The 23,883-nt window shown below is 39.5% G+C and overlaps 1 protein-coding gene across 3 annotated transcripts in view; it reads right to left on the reverse strand.

Moving 5' to 3' along the window:
- LOC128744687 (galactosylgalactosylxylosylprotein 3-beta-glucuronosyltransferase P) overlaps nt 1–23,883 on the reverse strand; it is a 138,811-nt gene that overhangs the window by 5,479 nt on the left and 109,449 nt on the right. For 2 of the 3 annotated variants that reach the window (XM_053841854.1, XM_053841855.1), the window contains 2 exons: nt 17,469–18,139; nt 6,771–6,993 (listed from right to left, as the gene is read on the reverse strand). In XM_053841854.1, the coding sequence (XP_053697829.1) occupies nt 6,771–6,993; nt 17,469–17,945 (700 nt within the window). In that variant the 5' untranslated portion in view covers nt 17,946–18,139. Of the gene's footprint in view, nt 1–6,770; nt 6,994–17,468; nt 18,140–18,643; nt 18,742–23,883 lie in introns of those variants that run through there. The other variant, XM_053841856.1, reaches the window with a different exon arrangement.

The following is a 23,883-nucleotide window of genomic DNA, read 5'->3' on the forward strand; positions in this document are numbered from 1 at the left end:
ATATATCTAATAACCGAATCACGAATGGCCGAATCACAAAAGGCTGAACGTCATATTCGGCCGAAAATATTCACGTGGGGTACATGATGTCCTTACTCGCTATTGCTCGTTCGAACTTAACTAAGGGATAATCCCTACTAGTCAGTTAACCTAGGAAAATGCATGCACCTAAATAGAAGTGGTTTCTGCAGCCCTATTTAGGTCTCTCCCTGAATAATCTAGGAAACATTTGCTACTAACACGGTAAATAGGTCTCGCACTTTATAATGAACGAAGTTCTTTTACGCTTAAGGGAACAAAGAATTATCAATCTTATATATAAAAATGGATTTCTGTCTGTCTGTATGTCTGTCGGGATGTTCTTTATAGAATCAAAAACTACTGAACCAATCGGCGTAAAAATTTGCATGTAGAGGTTTTTGGGGCCAGGAAAGGTTTTAGTGATGGTTAGAGACCCCTCCCCCCACTAAGAGCGGGGGGGGGCTCCCATACAAAAGAAACACAAATTTCTGCATAACTCGAGAACTAATCAAGCAAATAGAACAAAATTTGGCATGAGGGTGTTTTTGGTGACAAGAATTTATTCTACGGCAAATTGAGACCCCTCCCCTCTTTAGAAAGGTAATTTGACTCCTCTCTCCTTTAAGAGGGGGGGCTTCCATACAAATGAAATACAAATTTCCTCATAACTTGAGAACTAATCAAGCAAATGGAACCAAATTTGGCATGTGGGAGTTTTAGATGGCAAGAATATTTTCTATGGTGAATTAGGACCCCTCCTCACTTTAAGAGGGGGGGTTCCTGTACAAATGAAAAACAAATTTCCTCATAACTCGAGAACTAATCAAGCAAATGGAACTAAATTTGGCATGTGGGTGTTTTTGGAGACAAAATTTTTTTCTATGATGAACTGGGACCCCTCACCACTTTAGGAGGGAGGGGCTCCTATACAAATGAAATACAAATTTTCTCATAACTCGAGAACTAATCATGAAAATGGAACAAAATTTGGCATGTGAAAGTTTTCGAGGGCAAGAATATTTTCTATGGCAAATTAGGACCCCTCCCCACTTTAAGAGGGGGGCTCCTATACAAACGAAATACAAATTTCCTCATAACTCGAGAACTAATCAAGCAAATGGAACCAAATTTACCATGTGGGTGTTTTTGTAGGCAAGAATATTTTCTATGGTGTATTTGTATATCATTTGTATAGGACCCCTCCCCACTTTACGAGGGGGGGAGCTCCTATCGACCTTTTCGCGTGCGTAATGGCGGCTAGTGGGTACAACTTTCGGAGAACGTTAGCATGCCTTTGGCAACTTTATTCACGTCGAGTTGATATTTCCAGCCTTAATTGTTGTTGTAGAACTTTCAAGCATACGTGAGCGGCGTTCCTGAAAGCAAATAAACATTGTCGAAAATTGTAGCTACTAGCTGCCATTAAGCGCGCGAAAAGGTGGATACAAATGATATACAAATTTCCTCATAATTCGAGAACTAATCAAGCAAATAGAACCAAATTTGGCATGTGGAGGTTTTTGGAGGCAACAATATTTTCTATGGTGAATTAGGACCCCTCCCCACTTTAAGAGGGGGGCTTCTACACAAATGAAACACAAATTTCCTCATAATTCGAGAAGTAATGAAGCAAATGGAACCATGTTTGGCATGTGAGTGTTTTTGGAGGCAACCATTTTTTCTATGACGAATTAGGACCCCTTACCTTTTTAGGAGGGGGGTCTCCCATACAAACGAAATACAAATTTCCTCATAACTCGAGAATTAATCAATGAAATGGAACCAAATTTGACATGTAAGTGATTTTGGAGGCAAGATTTTTTTCTATGGTGAATTGAGACCCCTCTCCTCTTTAGAAAGCGAGTTATGACCCATCTCTCCTTTAAGAGGGTGGGTTTCCATACAAATGAAATGCAAATTTCCTCATCTCGAGAAATAATCAGGCAAATGGAACCAAATTTGGCATGTGGGAGTTTTGGATGGCAGAAACTTTTTCTATTGTGAATTACAACCCCTTCCCCTTTTAAGAGAGAGGGGACTCCTATACAAATTAAATGCAAATTTCCTCTTATCTCGAGGAACCAAATTTGGCATGTGGGAGATTTTGGAGTCTTGAATTTATTTTTTGATACTTAGAGACCTCTCACCCCTGTGGTAGGGGGATATGGACTCTTATACAAATATATCAGAAATTTTTGCGAAACTCAAAAACTAATCGAACTCGAGAAATTCGAGACTCTTCCATAAAACATTAGCCAATAACAAGACCACAAAAACTATCTATAGTAACACTAGATCATTCAGGACGAGACGGCCGCGAGTGTTGCCGGTGACCCGCCGTCGGAAGCGCCGCCCACTGGGGAAGGCAACTCCCCGCAGAAATCACTACTGTCTAGGTTTATTTGTTTTCCTAGGTCTACCTGGGTTTCCTGGAATGAGCGACAGCGAGTAAGGAGAGGATCGCGAAATGGTACTTTCCACGAAAAAGTTTTCCGTGAAATGGTACATTCCGCTTAAGGTTTTTCGCAAAATGATATTCGGCGTAATGTTGTACAATCATGACGAATATTTCTATCCGCTTTCTGGCTATGCAATGAGGGGACAGGGGAGTTGTTTTCTACTTTACTGTGAGGAAAAATTGCAAATTTGTATATTAAACTACCCATTCCTGGTAACTATAAAAGATGCTTATTATTAACATAAGCAGCAAATCAGCGTATCTGGCATTTTATACTGCACGTTGTTGTATATTAGCTTTTTGACGGCATAGGTGTTGTAAATTGGCATCCAAAATTGTATTCAAATTCTTCGTGTCGGTAATTAGCAGTAAATTAGCATTGTCAGCACTATAAGAAGGTTATCAGTAAAGTAGCTGTATATTTTGCCAAAATAGCATTTAAGTAGCATTTAAGGCGACTTAAATGCTTATTAGCCTACATTTGAGTAGCATTGGTGATGCTTATTGGTTACCTGGGATGCTTTCATAGTTACGTAATTCATCTAAGGTTGAACTCCTCAGAAACTTGCAAAACTCGAGATTGTGACAAAGATCATCCGAAATTCATGATTTATGTACAACACAGGTTAATTTGTGGCAATACGAAGTTTGTCGGGCCAGCTAGTCATCTATATTCTATAGCAAATAGTTGTGTTGCTTATTTTGTTTTTTTTTTTGTTTGATTAAAGTTATTTGTTAACTACTTGCCATTTCAGGTTTTTTATTGAATAGTTGAATTTAATTTGGCCTTTCGTGATTCGGCCATTCGTGGTTTGGTTTTCGTGATTTGGCCTTTCGTGCTTCGGCCTTCTGAGACCGCTGTTGAAATTCGGCCGTTTGGATTTCGGCCATTCGTGATACGGCCATTCGGTACTAGCCCCAAATTAGTCCTAATGGCAAATCTAGCTTAATGTTCAATGTCATGTCCTTCCTATTTAATTCTAATTTCGAATCAATGTCATGTCCAATTTCAAGTCTACTATCTAGTCCAACTTCAACTTGGATGCTGAATGTAATTGTACGATTTTTTTATGTTCCATAGCAAAACATGCTTCTGAAAGGTCGTTTCTGTTGATGTCTGGGCACGCTAGTAGCTCAATTTGAACTACAGATTGGACTTAAAACCGGATTTTAATTTGGAATTTAAATTCCGTTAAATTGAGTTTAGCTAAATTGAGTTAAATATGAGTTTAAATATGAATTGAAATCGGATGTGAACGTGCACTTAAAACCAGAAGTCACGGTTACGTCACGGTGTTCAAAATACCGTTATTAAAAAATAAAATGAGCCATTTAAACGGAAAATGCCAGTTGGTTTGTATTGCCATCCTAAACCTCAGAACCAATTTATAAAAAAATCGATCGACGAATTTTGGAGTTACGCCCTTTTGAAGTTTTAAAGGGCAGATTGCTCATATAAAGTCAATAAAAATCTTTAATGACACTTTCAAAATGAACGTAAATCACAGCCGGTATTGATTTTTTACACAACATATGGCCATTGCCGAACATTTTAGAAGTTTTACACTGTATTGGGACTAATCGGAAATGTTCCGGAGTAAGTTATCACTGTGGAAAATAGCCAGTCCGTTATATCTGGACAAGTTTTGGGGACTTCCGGGAACACCCAGACAAGTGGCCAATTTCGTCCATGATCAATGCGTGCGATTCCTTAAATGACACAAGGATTTAATAACTAGATCAATGGAAACTAAATCTGCTATCTAGGATTAGATTTGGTCATATCTGGGCATATTTGGAAGACCCCGGGAACCCTTGGGAAGTCAATAACACAATGCGGTATATTTTTGATAATAAAGACATGTTCGAAATTGACCATTGTGGTTCTTGGTACTCAATTTGGCTTAATTGGATCTATTTTAAAAGTTTTAGCGTGATTTAAGGTGTCGTATGATGAGTTTTTGTTCATGTTCGAAATTAGTCATTTCCTAGGGTTTTCGAGAGTCCCCCAAACATGTTCAGATATGACCAAACCTGAGCCTAGATAGCAAATTTGGCTTTCATTGATCTAGTTACTGAATTGTAGTGTGATTTAAAGTGCCGCACGATAAGTTTTTGTTTATGGACAAAACTGGCCACTGCTCAGAGGTGTAGAATGGCAATACAAACCAACTGGCATTTTCCGTTCAAATGGCTTATTTTATTTTTTAATAACGGTATTTTGAACGCTGTGTACGTGACAGAAGGGGAAGTTTACTGGGAGAGAGCCAACAGGGGGGACGAGGAACGTGAGTATGAATGTATGTTCCGCCATAACTCCGGAACGCCTGGGCGGTTCTTCATGAAACTTGGCACACATATTCTTTAACGTAAAAGAATCAGCACAAGAAGATTGACAAAAGAGGGGCGGTCTCTCACAAGGGGGAGGAAGATTGAAATGGGTTAAGGGGTGCGCGTTTCTTTTGTATTTAGATCGATAGCAGTTGTACAAGTGGGTAAATGACAAGAATCGGTTTCTGAAAGAGGGGGACAGGGTGGCCATTCACAAGAGGAAAGTTAAAAAAAACAAACAAGGCTTTGTCTCATTTTATAGGGACTATCGCAAAGAAGATAGATTTACAAATGGCTGGTTGACAGAAGGGGGGGGGGAGGTCGGAGAGCAGAGAAAAGGAATAGGCACATTCAACTGAAGAAAAAGGGTTTTAGTTTTTGCATTCGTGCATTTTCGTTACATTAACAGCTAAGAGTGGCTAAGAGACAAAACGGCTCCGAGTAAGATCGGGTAATCAGCTAGTTTGGTATAAAACTTTAAGATTAGGTCGCTTTTTACGCGAAAAATACGTTTTGCGTTATTCTAAACTGCGTGAATTTCGAAATTCTCATGAAAGCTCGCGAAAAAAAACACGCAAATTCCACAACTTACGCAAAAAATTGCGTAAATTTCGTTATTTGCATATTAATCCACGTAAAAAGCAATTTCAGTGTATTTTAAATTCAATTTCATCCAACCACAAGTACAATTTCTAATTCAATTGCCAGATAAGATATAAGTTTATTTAAGTCTAATTTCAAGTCCAATTTTAAATAAAATTTCAAGTTCATTGTAAGTCAAATTTGAATTCCAATTTTAAGTTTGATTTCTAGTCGAATCTTATGGGTGATAATTATGAATCAAATTTAGTTCCAATTTAAAGAAGAATTCCATGTCCAATTTCAACTTTGATTATTATTAGACTAATTTGGTTGTGACGGAATCAAATTTCATGTTTAATATGAGTACAAATTCAAATCCTGTCTGACTTTAAGTAAAATTTCAAATTTAATTTTAAATCAAAATTTTATCCAATTTCCAATTGTTCAATTTTATGGACAATATCATGTTCAATTTCTAGTTAAAATCAAATCCAATTTCAACTCAGATTTATATAACAATTTCAAGTCCCAGCATCTAGTCCAACTTTCGGTTCAATTTTAAATAAAACATTAAGTTGAAGCTCAAGTTCGTCTTCGAACTCAAGTTCGAATTCCCGAAGTCCAAGTCCAATTTTAAGTTGAATATGGTGGAACTCAGAAGTTTGGAGTTTACGGTAATCGATTGGGTAATCGGTCGATAAATTAATCGCGAAACGATAAATAAGAAAACGGAAATTATTGCTATCCTTTAATTCTACTGTCGTACCTAAAGGATAGTAAGCTGCTCGAATAAACAATGGTTGAATTAATTGCGATAGAACGATATGCCATCTTGCGATTATTTGATAGTTTTCAGGCAAATCCGTGTTTTTTTATGTTTATTATTGACCCTTTAATTTCTTATTCGATTCTTTGGAAAGGGCTATCTTTATTATATTATATCACCATCTGATAGAAAAATATTAGCCATTCTCATTCAGCAGCAGTGTGAATTGTAATGTAGTTTCCATTATGTATTATAAAAGTGAGTTTATCTTTCAAACATAAAACAACCATAACTAAACGAATGTGTTTATGTAATTATCAACTACTGCAAATGCTTTCTACTGGAGCTCAGCTTTTAATCAATTAAATTGGCAATAAAAATGCCTCCGGCTTTTTTTCTATAATGTTGAAATTTTATAGTTCTCTTTTAATCACCACTCCAATTAAACAAGCAGAAATTTTTCAACCCATCAAGCAAACGAGTGTAATGTGCGAACAATGGATTCGCCGTGTCGATTGATGTTCAATTCAGCGCAACATCATCGTCACTACTCTGTGACACGATGTGGCTGCTGCAGTAATAATTCAACATACACGAACTGACTGCACTTACCTGTGAGATGAATAAATGGCACATTGATTTGCTTCAGCAGTCTTGTCACGGCTTCGGTCCGGTTGTCGGCATCCTCCACAATCAACCAGAACAGGTTCTGCACGTGTTTCAGGGTGTAACCGAGCCGTGTGATTTCCGCCAACTGTTCCGGACGGCGATATGTGGGCGTGATGATGTACAGCGGTGGCAGCAGCCGTGTGTCCACCGGAAACTTGAAGGGTATCTGCAAAGAATTAATCTCTGAATGGACCGGACCCGAGCAAACCGAACAATATGGGGATTGGATAAATATGGCATGGAAATTAATATTACAGCGTCTGCCAGCCAACGCGGGGCGCAGTCCGCTTTCCACCCACCCGGGCTACGTGGGGAAAATGGCAATTAGTCGAAATACGGAACCATCGGGAAATTACAGTGGATTTCTCGCTTGAAAGAGTTTCCTGGTGATTAACAAACAATAAAAACGGGGGTTGAAAAGTTGTTGATTGGGTTGAGTTCGCTCGTTTGGATGCAGCGACGAGCTGACGAGCTTTCATCAATCTTGATCATATATTTTAATCCATAATTAGATAAATCAATCGATGGGTAAGTTGACACGTCATAACTTTAGGGCAATTTTAATTATTGCTAAACTTCAAATATATTTCCATGAATCTTATATGGTTCCATTTCATTTGGCCAAAATAGAGCTTCATGAGACTGCATTTATTCTCTCTACCACCTTTATCAATGAATAATTTATAAATTGATTTTATCATATAATAACAAAGGAAAACATTCCCTTGAGATTCCGTTGGTGAAACCACAATTTTATCGTACTTGATGGTGTGGTTTGCTCGGCTTGAGGTTTGCTGGTGCAAAGTAGCAATCATCCTCATCATCATCGATGCTAATCACTCACTCAACTACTTTATATTTTCGGTCGGTCCGAAACCGACGATCCACACGGAAAACCACAGCCCAAACAAGCTCGCTAACAAACCCCCGAAGCGGAACTTGAGTGGATTTGATATGGCCATGGGTTAACTCTCTGGTTCTCGTTCTACATTCGTCATTCCATCACATTGGTTTTGTACCGCATCCCACAGGATACGGATCGGAAGCTGAATGCAAGGGTAGGTAATATTAGCTGCCGGCTCCAACCGGCTGCTGCTGAGCGTTTTAGCCCCAACCTTGCATTTGTGGATCGTAAAAAAGCTGCCGCCTAGGATGCGATTTGATGCCCAAGCAGCGTGTGGTGTGGTTCCCTAGGTTCTCCAGCAGAGAGGAAACGACACACCGAGTGGAACCACCCCGGTAGGATTTTATGTTGCCGGTCGGAAACACGAGCCCCGTGCGTTTAAACGAGAAAGGAATGAATCGTTGTGCTTGTGCCGGTCGATCGGTTGGAAAATTACTATGCAAAATATGTGCGATGTTTACCGTTTCGATAATGTGAAGTATGTGCTTTGTGTTTTGAGTAGGTGGGTGGCTACCGCAGTTCCTTACCCGCAAGTTTCATTCGCTACGGTCGGTCGATCCGGAGTTCCGGAGCCACGGTAGGCGTATGGTGTTCGAAATGTTGTCGGTAGAAATTGGCAAAGAACACTATTAGATCGGTATTTTGAATCAAGCGATAGCAATCTTTGTCTGTAAAAAGCATTTGGTAGAATTGTTGTTTGGGTAATCGGTAAAATTTATGATCTAAATTAATGTTAACTAATTTCGCGACGGCGCAATCAGTTTTTGCTGTTACAAATGTTTGATGGAATTCAGAAAAAGGTATGTTTTCTATATTTATTTTGGGTAATCTCATGAAATAATCGGAAGATTCGTCCTAATTGCCATTGAAATAAATTGGGTCGTTTTGTCCATAGAAGAAATTTCATTGCGGTAACGGTAGAATAAATCATGATCGGAGTAATTATACGGAACGTATATACATATTCAGATATTGTAGTATTTCTTGGGAGTCGATTTTTCCCGAATAACGCTTCCTCGATAAATACAGCTAGAACATCGAATCGCCTTTGTTCCAACGTCTGCATACTAAAGAGTAGTCAACGATCACTGGGAGGACACGTGCAAGTTGGGCAAAGTACAAATCTTCCACACGATTGTGAGGAACGAGCTGCTCGCGCCAAAGATGCTGAACAATTACTTTAAGTTGAGAGCTACGAGGGATCACATCAATGTAGAAATCTTAGCGCAAAACACACAGATTTTCGTTGTACACGAAGTGTACGATTATTTAGGTAGAATTCGAACATTTCACAAGAGCAGATAGGAAGAAGGTCTATAGGAACAGACCATAGCGATGGAAAACCACCTTCGGAACGTCTGAAATATTCGCAAACTGTACCGTCTTTGTCAAGTCGACTAAAATATTAAGTGCTGGCTGGTTAGAATGACGTCGTAGTTACAGCTAGCGGCAGTCAGTTTTAACCCGAATTCCACGAACGTTCTGGTAATACGTCTAAAGCCCAGTAGTCGTGGTACCGTAGGTAATGTTTCATTCAAGTTTCATTCATAAAGATTCGTGTCTAGCAGGATGCCTAGATCGTTTATCTGATTTACTCTCGAGATTATGACATCATCAATTTGGTATGCAAATTGATAGACCTTAAGATGCGATGAACAGTGATCACTACGCATTTGTCGGTGCTGAGCGATAACTTATTTCTTCTACACCAACCGGCGAATACATCAAGCAATGATTAAAGACGCTCACAATCTTCTGTGGCCTGCACAGCGGAGTAAACTTTCAGATCATCTGCATAAAGAGCTTGCAGTCATGTTCGAGCAACAGGGTGGCGTCATTGAAGAACAGAATGAAAAGCAATGGACCCAGGCTGCTTCCTTGTGGAATTATAGACATATTGGGAAATGATATACATATACAGGATATACAAGAATCAATTTTAACTTGCAATGCTCTATCAGAGAGGTACGATTTTAGGCATGAAACAGGTTCCTCAGAAGCGCCCAGTCGAGAGAGTTTACAAAGCAATATTCGAAGATCAATTTTGTCAAATGCGGCTTTTAAGTCGGTATATATCATATCCATCTGGGCTTTCATTTCCAGGTTCGTAATACACGTAGAAGTAAATTGCATCAAATTAGTTGTCACTGAACGACCGGGCATAAAACCATGCTGATCAAAGCAGATATAATTTTTTAAGCGCTCTAAAAGAGCACCACTCACAATGATCTCAAAAAGTTTCGATGCAGCGGAGAGACTTGTTATACCACGATAGTTTTTCACGTTTCTACGTTCACCGGATTTGAAAACTGGATATATACATATAGAACAGCTTCCACACGAAAGGAAATTTTGCTTCCTGGAACGATCGATTGAAAATACAGCACAAAGGATCCGCAAGTACTGCTATACAATGAGATAAAACCACTGCAGGTACTCCATCTGGGCCAGACGAAAATGTACATTTCAATTTCTTAGCGGCGGACACATCACACATGTCATGCAGTGTCCCGATCCCGATTTTGTCAGCCTATAAATTGTGCTTAACTTTTGTGTTTTTAAACATGATTTATAATACTTTTCAATCTGCTTGAAACTATTTTGACTTCTGGGGAGAGTTTTTGAATAAAATCATGCCTTCTTGCGAGTTATTCGGGGTCAAAATTAGGGTATTCTTAAAGTAAAAGTTCTATAGTTCCTAAACAAGCAAAGATAGAGGTATACTATATTCAGCAATATTGTGTCTTTTTACTATTTGTACAACTTTGTAAAACAGGAAAAAGTCATATAACACCTACAAAAACAGCTAAAATAGAAAAACTGATTTTAACGATTTTTCATTTATGAGAAATAGGATTTTTCTATCTTTGCTGAAGAGATAGAAGGTTAATGTCTTTTGCAAAATTTCTTGTAATAATATGCTGTAAAACTTTGCAGAACATAATTTTTTATTGCACTTTTAGGGGGATCAATCAAAATTTGAACTCCGCTAAACGACAGAACTTTTAATTTTAAGAAACTCTTCCAAAGGTTCCATAAACCTAAAACAAAGTTTTCCCGCTCAAAGCTAACGCGCACCAAAAAAGGTTCTGGTCTGGACGATCGGTGTGCTGTGCCCGGTTCATTGAGCTTTCGGTTGACCAATTAAGGATTAAAATTAATTTTTTAGTAGAAGTCTTCGATATTGCACGGTCTTGAATTTGGGAAAAAAAATTCGAAAATTTTTTTCTCTCGATTTTGTTAGTTTCTCTATTTTGTCAGTTTCTCCATTTTGTCAGCTCAAAATTCAACATGGGGCTGACAAAATCAGAACATTACTGTATTAGAAATAGAATATGGAGCAGTGGACAGAATAGGACTCCGCCATAATAATAAAGAACAGAAGTTGGCGCTAGTGTCTCATCAAGCGCCATTCGTGAGAGTATGCTTGAAACTATTAATGTTTCCCAGTTGAATACAACAGATGTCGTTACTTAGTAACACATATTGTACAGTTCAGAAACAGCTGAATTTTGCGCGACAATAAATTTACTGAAAGCAGCAACATTACTCTCTCATACATCTCAGTTTTTTTGTGTTTTTCGCTAATCGCAATATAACGTTTGACACTTGAACCAATAAATAGTTGGTAAACATTGTTTTTATTTATTGCGTTCATGTTGCGAGATTTAATTTTTTCGAATTGAAATGTCGCAATGTCTCGTACAGTTTAAAATCATTTTTCTGAGCTCACGGACGAATGGAGCTATGGAGAGGTAAAGGAAAAGTTTTTTTTAATCAAAATTAGGCAGCAGTCATGAAAATTAAGTATAACAAAGTAACTGTACCACAAATAAAATGTGATTAGTGATTGTTTTTTCAGATAGGTAAACAAAGATAAGTTGAAAATTTTGATTTTACTACCACTAGAAAAGTGCCATCTGTTGAAAAGCAACGGTTCATGTGGTGTCCTACTAGGTAGGCATTATTAAAATTGGATTTAGAGAAGAGTATTTGCAAGGCGCTGTTTTCTGCGCTGAAAGACGGGGTAGACTAACGAACGCTGGTGACGATGGCACGACTATGATGTAGATGTCGTGGGTTCGGTTGACCAGATTTAAGCTAACTTGCGAGTATCGAGACGCTCGAGATATTAACGAGGACTAGCCCAGGACCAAATGGAGTGAAGACAAGTTCCTAACAGCATGCCCTACCCTGGCTCTAAGCTGGTACTAAAGAAGAGATTTTGACGTCGGACCAGGCTTGATTTTGCTCAGCTTAACAATAAAGATACCAAGATATTTGATTCTAACAACGACTAAGTGCTTTTGTTTTATGTTCAACTGTTTTCTCTTACGACCACTCATCTTGCGCAAAACGAGTACAACGTCAAGCTGAGCTAATCTTTTCTTCACACACTGGAGGCTATAAATTATTTGATCCGTATGCCAAAGAGAACATCGGTGAGGGAACTATATGGATTGAAACGGTTTGCTCCGTGACCTTGAGAGCATGCATACACTACCGTAGGCAAGAAAAGAAAGATGAAACAAAACTGACGCTCACTCGGGGGCAGAGCAAAGCAGCAAAGCTCAATTTTCGAGCATGGCATAAGCCTGGGCACAGACGACAATTAGATACATTAAGCGATTCGGATCCCAATGATATGGTATGAGACACCTTTGTAAGCCAAAATGTGCCATCTTTTCTGCTATATAATAAGCAGTAAGCTGTGAAACAGTGTCAGTTGTATTTTACATTCTGAGTAATTACCATCGCAGGAGACGCGGCAAGCGACAAACGGTTACAGACGGCCAGCGGTAACACGGAGACAGTGAATCGCTGCCGAAACCCTGCGTGACTGTTGCCATTCATGACAAACGGGAAGGACATCCGACTGGCACGTCGTATTTGCGATGAACGTGCCTTGGTTTTGATGTTATTTTTAACCGACAGACCTTTTAAGGGCCTCAAACATGTTAAATGGTTAAATGAAAATGACCCTTTTAAGGGTCACAAATAAATTAAATGAAGGTTAATTGAAATTTTTCTCATTTTGCATTTATAATTGTAAATTAACTTTTTAGTTAAAAATGTTAGTTAATCTTACCTAAAAAGCCAAAAAACGTTCAACTCAATGTACTGAGTTACAACACTAAAATTATTAAAAACTATTTTGTTGTTGCTGATGAATCGAACTAATATTTTATTCCGAAAGAAAATTTAATTTTGTCTTCAGTTATTATATGGTAGCCTTTAAAAGAGTCGATTGATGGTAGATATTTAGATTTGGCCTGAAACCCGCCCGCAGGGGATCCGTCAGAACGTGGAGCACCGGAATACCAATACAGCAGGGAGAATGACTATATCAGTACGGTGGATGACAATGATGTGCCGTCCCCCACAATAGGCGAAGTGATCGAAGCCATAAACCAGCTGAAGAACGACAAGGCAGCTAGCAAAAATGGCATCGCAGCGGAGCTTATCAAGATGGGCCCGGATAGGTTGGCTAGTTGTCTGCACCGGCTGATAATCAGAACCTGGGAAATAGAACAGCTATCGGAGGAGTAGAAGGAGGGAGTAGCCAATGTATAAGAAGGGTAACAAGTTGGATTGTCCGAACTATCGAGCGATCACCATCCTCGACGCCACCTATCGTCTATCTATCGTCTTCCCGTGTATAGCTTTGGAAAATTATGGATGAAAACTGTTTTCCCGGGAAGCTGACAAGACTGAATAAGGTCACGATGTGTGGTGTACAGCGCTGTGTGAGGATAACGGGTGCGTTATTAAGCTCGTTTGAAACACGCAAGGGACTTCGACAAGGCGACGATATTTCCTGTCTCCTATTCAACATTTAACTATTCAACGGGGCACGATCTTCTATAAATCTAGCCAATTCATCTGTTTCGTTGACGACGTTGTCGTAAGGACGTTCCAAGCGGTTGCGAAAACGTGAAGCAGTATAGGTTGGATTAGTGGTGAATACGTCTAAAACTAAGTACCTGTTCATAGGACAGGTAGCAAAATTCAGCCAGACATAAATATTTTTATCACTCGTTCATGATTTTGCTTGAGCTTATCAGAATGCTTGTTATTTCATCTAGACTTGTGCGCCACACAGTAGTCCAAAAGGGCGAAAAGTGGAACGTTTTCCCTAGTGTCTTTTGTTTTTATTTTATCATTTATGGTCTTCAGCACTTTTGTTCGTATGAATATCTCCCTTAATCTAAAACTGTCAAAAGTTAGTCATCGCTCACTATAACGAAAATAAAAAAATAACTTTTTTGCGTTAGGAAATATAGGCATAGTTTCTTCGGCAAAGTTGTAAATATTGTAAAAATAAGCAGCTTTGCTGAAGAAATAAAATTCCTATCTTTATCGAGTGCTGAACTTTGGGGCATATTCTTTAAAACTTCTTTAAAAATTGGTTTTTCACACTTAGCTTTTCTTAATTGCATTTTACAAGAATATAATGTTCTAGGCAATTATCGAAGCTCTCAAAATACACGTTTTTGTAGAAGAGCACAAATCTACTTGCTGAGTTATCGCATATTCAAGCTTTAAATTTCCATAGCTTCACGAGCCCGTGGGATAAAATGGAGCAAGCGGATTTATGAAATCAGCGCTTCATCTTACAGCTTAAGTCGAGTACTATAAATTTGTACGGGTTCCGCTTGTCCCTAACCACCCAAATAAGAGTACGGCAAGCATACGTTTTATGTGTTTCGCGTTCGCTAAAGGCTCGATACACGTCCATTCTTTTTGTTTTCGTAGATAGACACATAATTTCTTCGGCAAAGTTATAGAAAATCTAAAGATAAACAATTTTGCTGAAGAAATGACATTTATATCTCTATCGAGTGCAGAGCTATAGAGCATTTTCTTTGGAAATTCTTTAAAAATAAGTTTTCCATATATTTCGTATGTTGGTTGCATTTTACAAGAGTATATGGTTCTAGGCGATTATTGAAAAACTTAAAACACATGTTTTTGCAGAAGATTGCAATTCTCTAGGACCTTTTCTTACAAAGTTATCGCTTACCTAAGCTTTATTTTTCCTTAACTTCACGAGCCATAAGCGATAACGTTGTAAACAAAGGTCCTAGAGATTTGCAATCTTCTGCAAAAACGTGTATTTTGAGTCCTCCAATAATCGCTTAAAACCATATATTCGTGTAAAATGCAACCAACATAAGCCAAGTATGAAAAACTAATTTTTAAAGAATTTCCAAGGAAAATGCTCTATAGCTCTGCACTCGATAGAGATAGAAATGTCATTGGTTTAGCAAAGTTGTTTGCCTTTATATTTTCTATAACTTTGCCAAAGAAACCATGTGTCTATCTACTAGCACAAAAAAATGGATGTGTATCGAGCTTTTAGCGAACGCGAAACACATAAAACGTATGCTAGCCGTACTCTTATTTGGGTGGTTGGGGACAAGCGGAACCCACAAGCGGAGCACTGATTTCATAACTCCACTTGCCCCATTTTACCCCATAGGCTCATGAAGCTACGGAAATTTAAAGCTTAAATATATGATAACTTAGAAAGTAAAAGTCCCAGAGATTTGCGGTCTTCTGCAAAAACGTGTGTTTTGAGAGCTTCGATAATTGCCTAGAATGCAACTAAAAAAAGCTAAGAATGATAAACTAGTTTTTAAAGAAATTTCAAAAAATATGCCCTGTAGTTCAGCACTCGATAAAGATAGAAATTTGATTTCTTCAGCAAAGTTGCTTGTTTTTACAATATTTATAACTTTGCCGAAAAAACTATGTCTGTATTTCCTAGCACACAAAAGTTATTATTTTTATTTTCACCATAGTAAGCATTTTCATTATAGTAACTTTTAACAATTTTGACAGTAAATGATAAAATGAAAGCAAAAGACACTAGGAAAAAAGTTCCGCTTTTCGCCCTTTTGAACCACTGTGCGCCGGTCAGATAATCAGCGACGGCGGCGTAGGAATCATTTTTAAATTAAAAATATAAGCGGTCTCAGATGGCTGCCTTGCGTAACACCAAAAGGAATGTTAAAGTAAGTTATAGTGATTTTTTTAAATGTTATCTTTACAATGATAATAGTTGTATAGAAATAATTTAGTTTAGCAATGAGGCTTAAAATCAAAGGCCAGGAAAAAATCATACAAACGGATATACTGGCATCTACATGAAGCCGTACTGTCATATCATAAATGCTATGTGTGAATCTAAATTTAACAGTTACTGATGATTTTGTTGTAATACTGACAGCAATGATAGAATGGCGCAGAACATTGATTTTCTTAAAATATCTACATAGCAATATTTGTAATATTTCCATTAATTCTGTTCAGTTATCTTTAATTTCAACAACTTTCACGGCAGTAACACCCTGGGGTAGAACTTTGAAAAAAGACTAAATATATCCATGTCATGACTTAGCCAATCTGAGCCAAATAAAAATTATCAAACATAACGAACAACTTACCTAGAGGCGTCAAAATGACCCTGAATAGTGGTAATAATTAATTTTCATGAAAATATTCAACCATTTCTCGTCAGCAATATAGGTCGAGTGGGAGATTCTCCGCAGTAATTATAGACAATCCCTAACGGGTGACTGAGAGGATCGCACTTTACTTTCCCGGAAAAAGACGCATTTACGGCTGGTTCGCTCCGTTGAAAGCTATTACTTTCCCTCTGCAAAGAAAACTTTTCACGGATGGCACCGGCCGGTACTAGAAAAACAAAATCTCCTGGAATTAACACGGAAAGTTTATACTTCACAGTTCATAAATCTAGCACAAATAGTAATCCCCAAAGTAAAAGCCAGTGCGAGAAGCAGCAGAAAGTCTACAGCCGTGACGCCGTGGCTGACGTCCGTCCGTCCGTCCACGGTCCACCCGCCGCGCGCGGGCGTTTGAAGCACATCAGACGTCGAAGAAAGTGCCAGGCCCAAGCCGGCCAGCTTCAAACTGTGTGAAGTGTTGCACACTATACCAGCAATCAACGTTTCATAAAAGTAAACGAGCTGGAAAGCGGAAGTGGAGTGATAACACTCGTTCTTGTGCGCTAAATACAGCATCCGCAAAAGCAAGAGTGCAACGCGTACCGAGCGGCCAGGCACGAGCACTCGGTGTAGGGTGTGAAAATGGTCAAAATTTAACAGCATGGCTGTTAGTTTGAATTTTGGGAATTAAATCATAGGGAAAAATTGCTCCTAATATAATATTTTGAAATTAGTTTTTGATGCCAATTTGGCCAAATGTTATATTCTGGCCATTGTTGAATGTGCAGAAACACACAAGCTGGCAGCAAACAAATGGTGAGGGAAAGAAAAATTCTGGCAGCGAAATGCTCCGGACGGAACCAATCGGTTGTCGTTATTGCTTTATCGGTTCGATGTACAAACTAAAAGTTTCGGAAAAATTCCTCAAGAACAAGAAAGAAAAAAATCAGCGTAAATCTGCAATTGTCAGCCTCCGATTTACGGCAGTCATGGAAAATGCTGATGCTGAGGCATCGTTCTTGCAGAAACTTTGTCGTTTGCTTCTTCAAGTGCTGTCAGCGGCAGGTCCGACAACGAGTGAAGGTAATAAAGAGGATAACACCTTCAGATTTGTTCCCGTGGGTCAGAAACTTTGGCAACTAAAGATTGGTGTACTCGAATTGAATTAAATTAATATTATAAATTATTATTACTTAAAACATAATTTTTCATTAGTAGTATGAAAATCTGTTTACCTTCATCGAAAATTTTTAAAATAATACTCACTTGATTACTACTAGTTGATTGTTCATGGGTTGCCGAGTCTAAACTCGTCGCAGGCGCTACGGTAGTGGTGGTGGACGTAGTAGTGGTAGTACTCGTACTTGTGCTCGTTGTCGTGCTGGTACTAGCCGTGCTAGTACTAATACTGGTGCTGCTACTACTGCTGCTGCTACTTCCTAGTGTCGTAGTTGTACGATCGGTCGATTTGGTTCCCGGTGCCGCCCGAACGTCATTGAACGTCAAACTCCGGGATCGAATTTTATCGACTATGGCTGCCGGTCCCCGGTCGACACCGGTCAGGTCGATCAGTGCCTCAGCTACGGCGGGGGCTTGATCGATGGTTCCAATTCCATTGCCGCCGCCAACTAGTGCTGCCGAGGAGGAGCTTACAAAATTCGCTATTGAGATCTGGTTCTGACACAGAATTACGAAAACCGAACTGATCAGCAAGGTCAGGTACAGTTTGTAGGATTTTATCATCCTTCCTACGGAATGGCTAATCGATGCCGTGGCGTCTGGCAGGCGTCGCTGGTCGGTGGGTGTTGCACCACAGACACTCGGACCAAGCGGTAAATAAATATGGTCTACTGGACACGATCTGCTCAATTGCACGGTCCGTCCGAAGGTGGCCTGTCAGGGCAGGTTACGCTGCAGTTGGTTTGAGACATCGAGATCTGCAAAGCGACAAAATTAACAAATTAATTTAAATATAGACAATTTTACGTCGAATAAATGTTACACAATGTTAAAGGAAACTACGTTCCAGGCATCTAAAATTGACTACCGAAAAATCAACCTCCTTGGGTTGAATGTTCTAAACACCGCATTTTCCCGCTCCCAGCCCGGCAGCTCGGTAATGTGTCCTGCTTAGTGGAGAATGTGGCATCTTAATTGATGTACAGAAAGGCATTCCACATTTGATTGCGCTTAAATATTTCATCTAAGCATAAACGGCATTTCTCGCTTCGGCATTCTTAGGGAGGAAATTTGATGCCGACCCGCCCGCCGCAGCCGCCGGTCGGAAGCCCGCGGAAGCTCGGGGGGTGGGTGGTGGGATTAAACACCAAAAAGGCAGCGTTGAACCGACGTCGTCGTTGTGTGGTGATTGCGATCAAACACTACTTATCCTATATCGATCGATTTATCCGATTAGGCGCAGGGCATAGGGAAATGCTTACCTGGTTCAGGGCGGATCATATTTTGCAATCAGTATTTTCCATCATTTTCCGGCTCAGTTAGTTTCCCACATTTTCATTATTCAGTTTCCGACGGGATGGCACGGCGAGAGGCTCGAGGTTCGAGGTTTGAGGGTGGGCCCAACGTTATCCAACCTTCTCCTGTTGGGTAGTAAACAAGATGAAATATTTCGCAAAAGTAAGGCAAAATTGGCAAAAGCTCTTATCCGGAGCTTCTATCGGATACGTATAAACGGATCGGATTTGGAAGGTTGTAAGGATTCTATTCCACCAGCAGCATCAAACGTGACAGGCCTGGACCGGTAGGACCATCCCAATGGATGTCGGATTCCGGGAATGAAATATGCACTCGGGATGTGTAGGTATATATTATACGGAACAGTTTGCCGCTTTTGGGTTTAGGTTACGTTCGTTCGCTGCGATGCTATGCCCAACCTGTGCTCTGCTCTGCTGCGGTAAGAAACTAGAACAGGCATGAAAAAGGCACCGTGCCGAAGGAAGCAACGTTCTGGTGTCTGTGCTTGCGGCTTGTTACTGGCTAAAGCAGGCGCATGTTTGATCAAACGGAAAGGAATACAAATTCTAGCGACTTCGAGACGGATCTAGGATGTATGTCAAAGAGAATACAGATTAAAAGATTTAATGCTAAGCAGACATAAGAGATTAGTCCACTGATTAATTTCGTCATTGCGAAGAGGAGTTGGAAAGTATTTAGTCTTTGAAGTATGAATACATTATTGAATAAAACATATGTAACAAATGGTTGAATGAAAAAGCGAATTTTTATTTCGGCGGTAATGATAGTTAAGTTAAACTCTTGCATCTAGGAGTGATAGTCGATGCAAATTGTAAGAGTATAATAAAACCAGCATTGTGACTTGGGCAGTTTTTGAAAATTGCAAAATTTCAATGGCGCGTTGGTTTTATTTACCTATTACAGGTCGGACTCGATTATCCGGGTGAATTTTTTTTGTAATCTTAAACACGTTTTGAACGTAAGCACATTTCAAAAAACCTATTTGAAAATTTTGTTTTTCACCCGGATAATCGAGTCCGACCTGTATATCAATATGAACAATAAAATGTAATGCGCGGATGTTGCAAATCAACGGAGATTGCTCAAAATTTATTAAATATTTTATATTCTATTATTTATTATTATTAGGCCATTACAAATATTTAAAAAAGTTTTTGTCCCTCCGGTGTTGGGCAACTGAAGGGGGGGGGGCGGAAAAAAAACAAAGAGAATTTTTTAATCGAGCAAAAAAATGGATTTTAGGCATTTTTACTTAAAGTTTAAACGTGAAAACCAAATCTATTCTTGCTTTTAATAAATACGTTGTTATTTTTCATGCAAAAATCTACGAACAAAAAGACAAAAACGAAAAAAAATTTATTTGACCGAGTTTTGGAAATTCCACTGTTTGAACTTTGAACTTCCATTTCTATTTCGTGCTAGAAGCGTTAACTCAACTCGTACACTCATTTTTCGAGTTTTTCAGGATGTAGAGCCCACAGACAATTGATTTTCTAAAAAAAATTTAACTCATATCCTACAAATTATTTTTTTGTCCCTCGATTTTTCAAGCCAATTTTCAAGGGGGGGGGGGGGGGTGACGAAACCTTTGGAAATGATTTGCAATGGCCTTATTATTATTTGCTAATATCATCCGACTGGAGCTCTCAGGTAATAAGGATCACAAGACACAAGAGAATACGCTTTAGTGATTATGTGGCTATAATGCACCTGAAATGTTAGCTTGGTCTAAAAAATCTAAATCTAAAAAAAACTCTCAGATCATTCACAAGATACTCCCGTTGAATTGGTCGACTGTTTATCAGGTAACGATGCTCAATTGGAGATTTCTGTCTGGTGAAACTTACTACCGCACACTTTGCGACACTGATATTTATTCTGTTGTTAGCGCACTAATCTTTTGCTTGTCTGCAAAAGATCGTCTGCATACAAGGCAATTTTACATCCTTTACATCGTTAAAGTACAATGAGAAAAGGGGCGGTCCAAGGTTGCTTCCTTGTGGGACACCAGATGTGCTTCAGAAAATTTGAGACTCAGTATGGCCAAGCTTCACAGAAAGATGACGGTCTGACAGGAAAGAGTTGAACCAGTCAACAAACGGCTCCGAGCGCTGCACTTTAGCGAGAAGTATAGAATGGCCAACGCGGTTAAAAGCTGCTTTGATGTCGTTACATACTGTGTCAATTTGAGCACCGTTTTCCATGTACTGGACAAGATTATTGTTGATCGAACGCCCAGGGTGAAATCCATGCTGATCTGTATAGATGAAATGCGGATTGAGAATTAGTTGTAACGGATTCGACAAAGAGGTAGCGCATTTCTTTAACACAGTATAAGGTATCCCGTCAGGACCTGGTGATGCTGATGATTTTAGTTTCCCATTTTCATTTCCTCACACACTATTGACTAAGACGCTTGAAAACTGCTCAGTATCTAGTTTCGGGTGAAGCGAAAGCTTAATTGGTTTTATTGCTGCTTTCGGCAGAGCGTGATGTGACTACTTGAGCTTATAACCTGCTTCTTAAAGAGGTTATAAAAACCTTCTGAAGAGTGGGCCATTAAGTCGGAAGGCAGTTTTATAGCGGTTATCGGAAAGTTTTGGTGGAACTCACAGTTTAATTAGCGGTTTTATGAAATTGGTCATGAAAACCACTAGATGAACGTATTAAATCTTGGAATTGTTACTTGGGATGAAACTGTATGGTCATGGTGCCTCACATATAAGATTGATGTTGGTGTTGAACTCTAATATTCTTTATAATAGCAGCGATTATTCTGTATGGTCAGGGTGACACCGATTTAAAAGCTTCAAAAAACGTACAGATTTATTGCGGTTTGGCAAGCAATCAACCAATTTTGATCAATTTTGATTGCTGCGCCATATTGTATTTCTACTCCACATTGTGGTTCATCTCCTATAAACTTCCTGTAAGTGTGGTGTAGCAATACAATATGGCGCTAATCTGGTTGCGGTTTTATAATGCTTTTAATATGGTATCACCCAGACCAAACAGATTTATTGCTGTTATTATGAAAAGTATTAGAATTGAACACCGAAATTTATGCAAGACCATATTACCGTTTTCTAGCATTTTTTTTGTCTCCAAACTACAATTTATCAAAGCAAATTGAAAGTTGCAGAAAAGAAGATATTATCAATCGGTTTTCATGTCAGCATGCAACTAGAATGACTTTGTCAGAAATTAAGATTGACTAATCGAATAAATTTATTTTGTTTTAACTAAAAGTTTTCAAAACTTGCAAAGTTTTGATAGCACGTTAATTTTAGTCATTTATCATTTATTTAATGCGCATGTGCTGTACAACTACGGAAGCTAGTGGCTGGATGTGGATCAGGGGTCTTCCAACTTGCCTCCTCATGTAAGTATAGTCAAGATATTGCTCATTCGCTGCCTGATGTTGATCCGATTTACAGTACTGCGGACTACGTTAATATTCGTGAAAATGGTCCAGTTGCGCCATCCTTTGACAAGAGGATAGCTCAGCCCACCGACGACGGCGACAATCCTGTTTGCTTTAGCATTGAAAATGGACAACATCCACCTAACGTATTTGTCAGAGAAACGGATTGTTCGACTCCGAGTTGCAAGGAAGATATCATCGTCTTTTACCAAAATGCCGATGGAATGAATTCTGATGTTGAAGAGTACCTACTAGCTGTATCAGATCGCTGCTATGATCGCTGCATTGCCCTATGCGAAACATGACTCGATTCCTGAACAGTCTCTAGTAAAATTTTTGGATCCGATTATGAAGTCTTTCGTTGCGATCGGAACCCGAACAATAGTCGCAAATCCATCGGCGGTGGTGTTTTGATAGCTGTCCTTCGTGGGTAAGAAGTTAGGGCCATCGAGAACAATGCATGGAACTGTGAAGAGCAAATTTGGACGGCCATCAAGCTAAGTGATCGCACACTTTTTCTTTGCGCTTTATACATTGCACCTGATCGTGTCCGCGACAACGATCTTATTGAAGTGCACTGTCAATCGGTGTTATGAGAGAGGCTACTCCTCTTGATGAGAACGCATTTCTGGGCGACTTTAACCAGCCAGGTATCTCATGGAATCCTGCCCATAGCGGATTTCTCTTCCCGGATCCTGAAAACCCGACGATCGATGCTGGTGCAGTAAACCTTCTTGACAATTATAGTGCTGAAATGCTCCATCAAGTTAATCATTAATCATCATCATCAAGTTAATGTAGTTAACGAAAACAACCGTTGCTTGGATCTCGGTTTCGTGAGCTCATCAGAAAAGGCCCCATTCATCACCACAGCTATATGTCCGCTAATTAGGCCAGTTTCGCACCACCCACCCCTGATAGTCTGTATTGAGGATAAGCTCCTTCGCGACTTCATTGAATTTTCCGCGGCTATATCCTACAACTTCCGTAAAGCTGATCTGCATAGTATTAATGACGTATTGTCCAGTATTGACTGGGCAGAGATACTTGACCCAGACGACGTCGAAGCTGCGGCGCAAGCCTTCTCACATGTCCTATTATATATATGCTATAGATCGACACGTCCCGAAAAGAAGTCACCGCAACACTTCTCACCCCTCTTGGTACACGAATGAGTTGCGCAAACTGAAGTCATACAAAAGAGCAGCATTGCGGAGATCCACGAAGCATCGCACGCTTTCGCTAAAACTTCATTAGGCGAGAGTAAGCCACTTATATAGGCGAGTCAGTAGGCAATGCTTTCACGGCCTCAACACAGCATTCAACGCAAACTGAAGCGTCACCCGAAGTGCTTCTGGAACTATGTAAACGATCAACGCAGAGAGCCCGGCCTCCCGTCATCTATGGAATACAACGGGGAAATCGCAGCCACACCTCAGGATATTTGCCGTTCCTTTTCCAGCAAATTTGAAAGTGTTTTCAATAACGAGGTATTGAGCGTTGACCATGTTGCCCTAGCAGCAAGCAATGTTACAATTTATGGTCAAACACTAGGTGCCATTGATGTCAACGTCGACAAAATTTGAAAGGCCGCTGCCATGCTCGAGTCGTCCTTCAACCCTGGAGTACCTTCTCCATCAGCTCATATCATCAGCAGAGAGCTCATATCTGACCAATCGACTGTTGGTGGTTGCCATTGGAGATTGTAGGTCCGATAGCTATCTATTTCTTTTTTTTTTTTGTATGCCAGAAGGGCATTGG

Source organism: Sabethes cyaneus, chromosome 3 (genome assembly GCF_943734655.1).
Source record: "Sabethes cyaneus chromosome 3, idSabCyanKW18_F2, whole genome shotgun sequence".
NCBI classification, from domain to species: Eukaryota; Metazoa; Arthropoda; class Insecta; order Diptera; family Culicidae; genus Sabethes; species Sabethes cyaneus.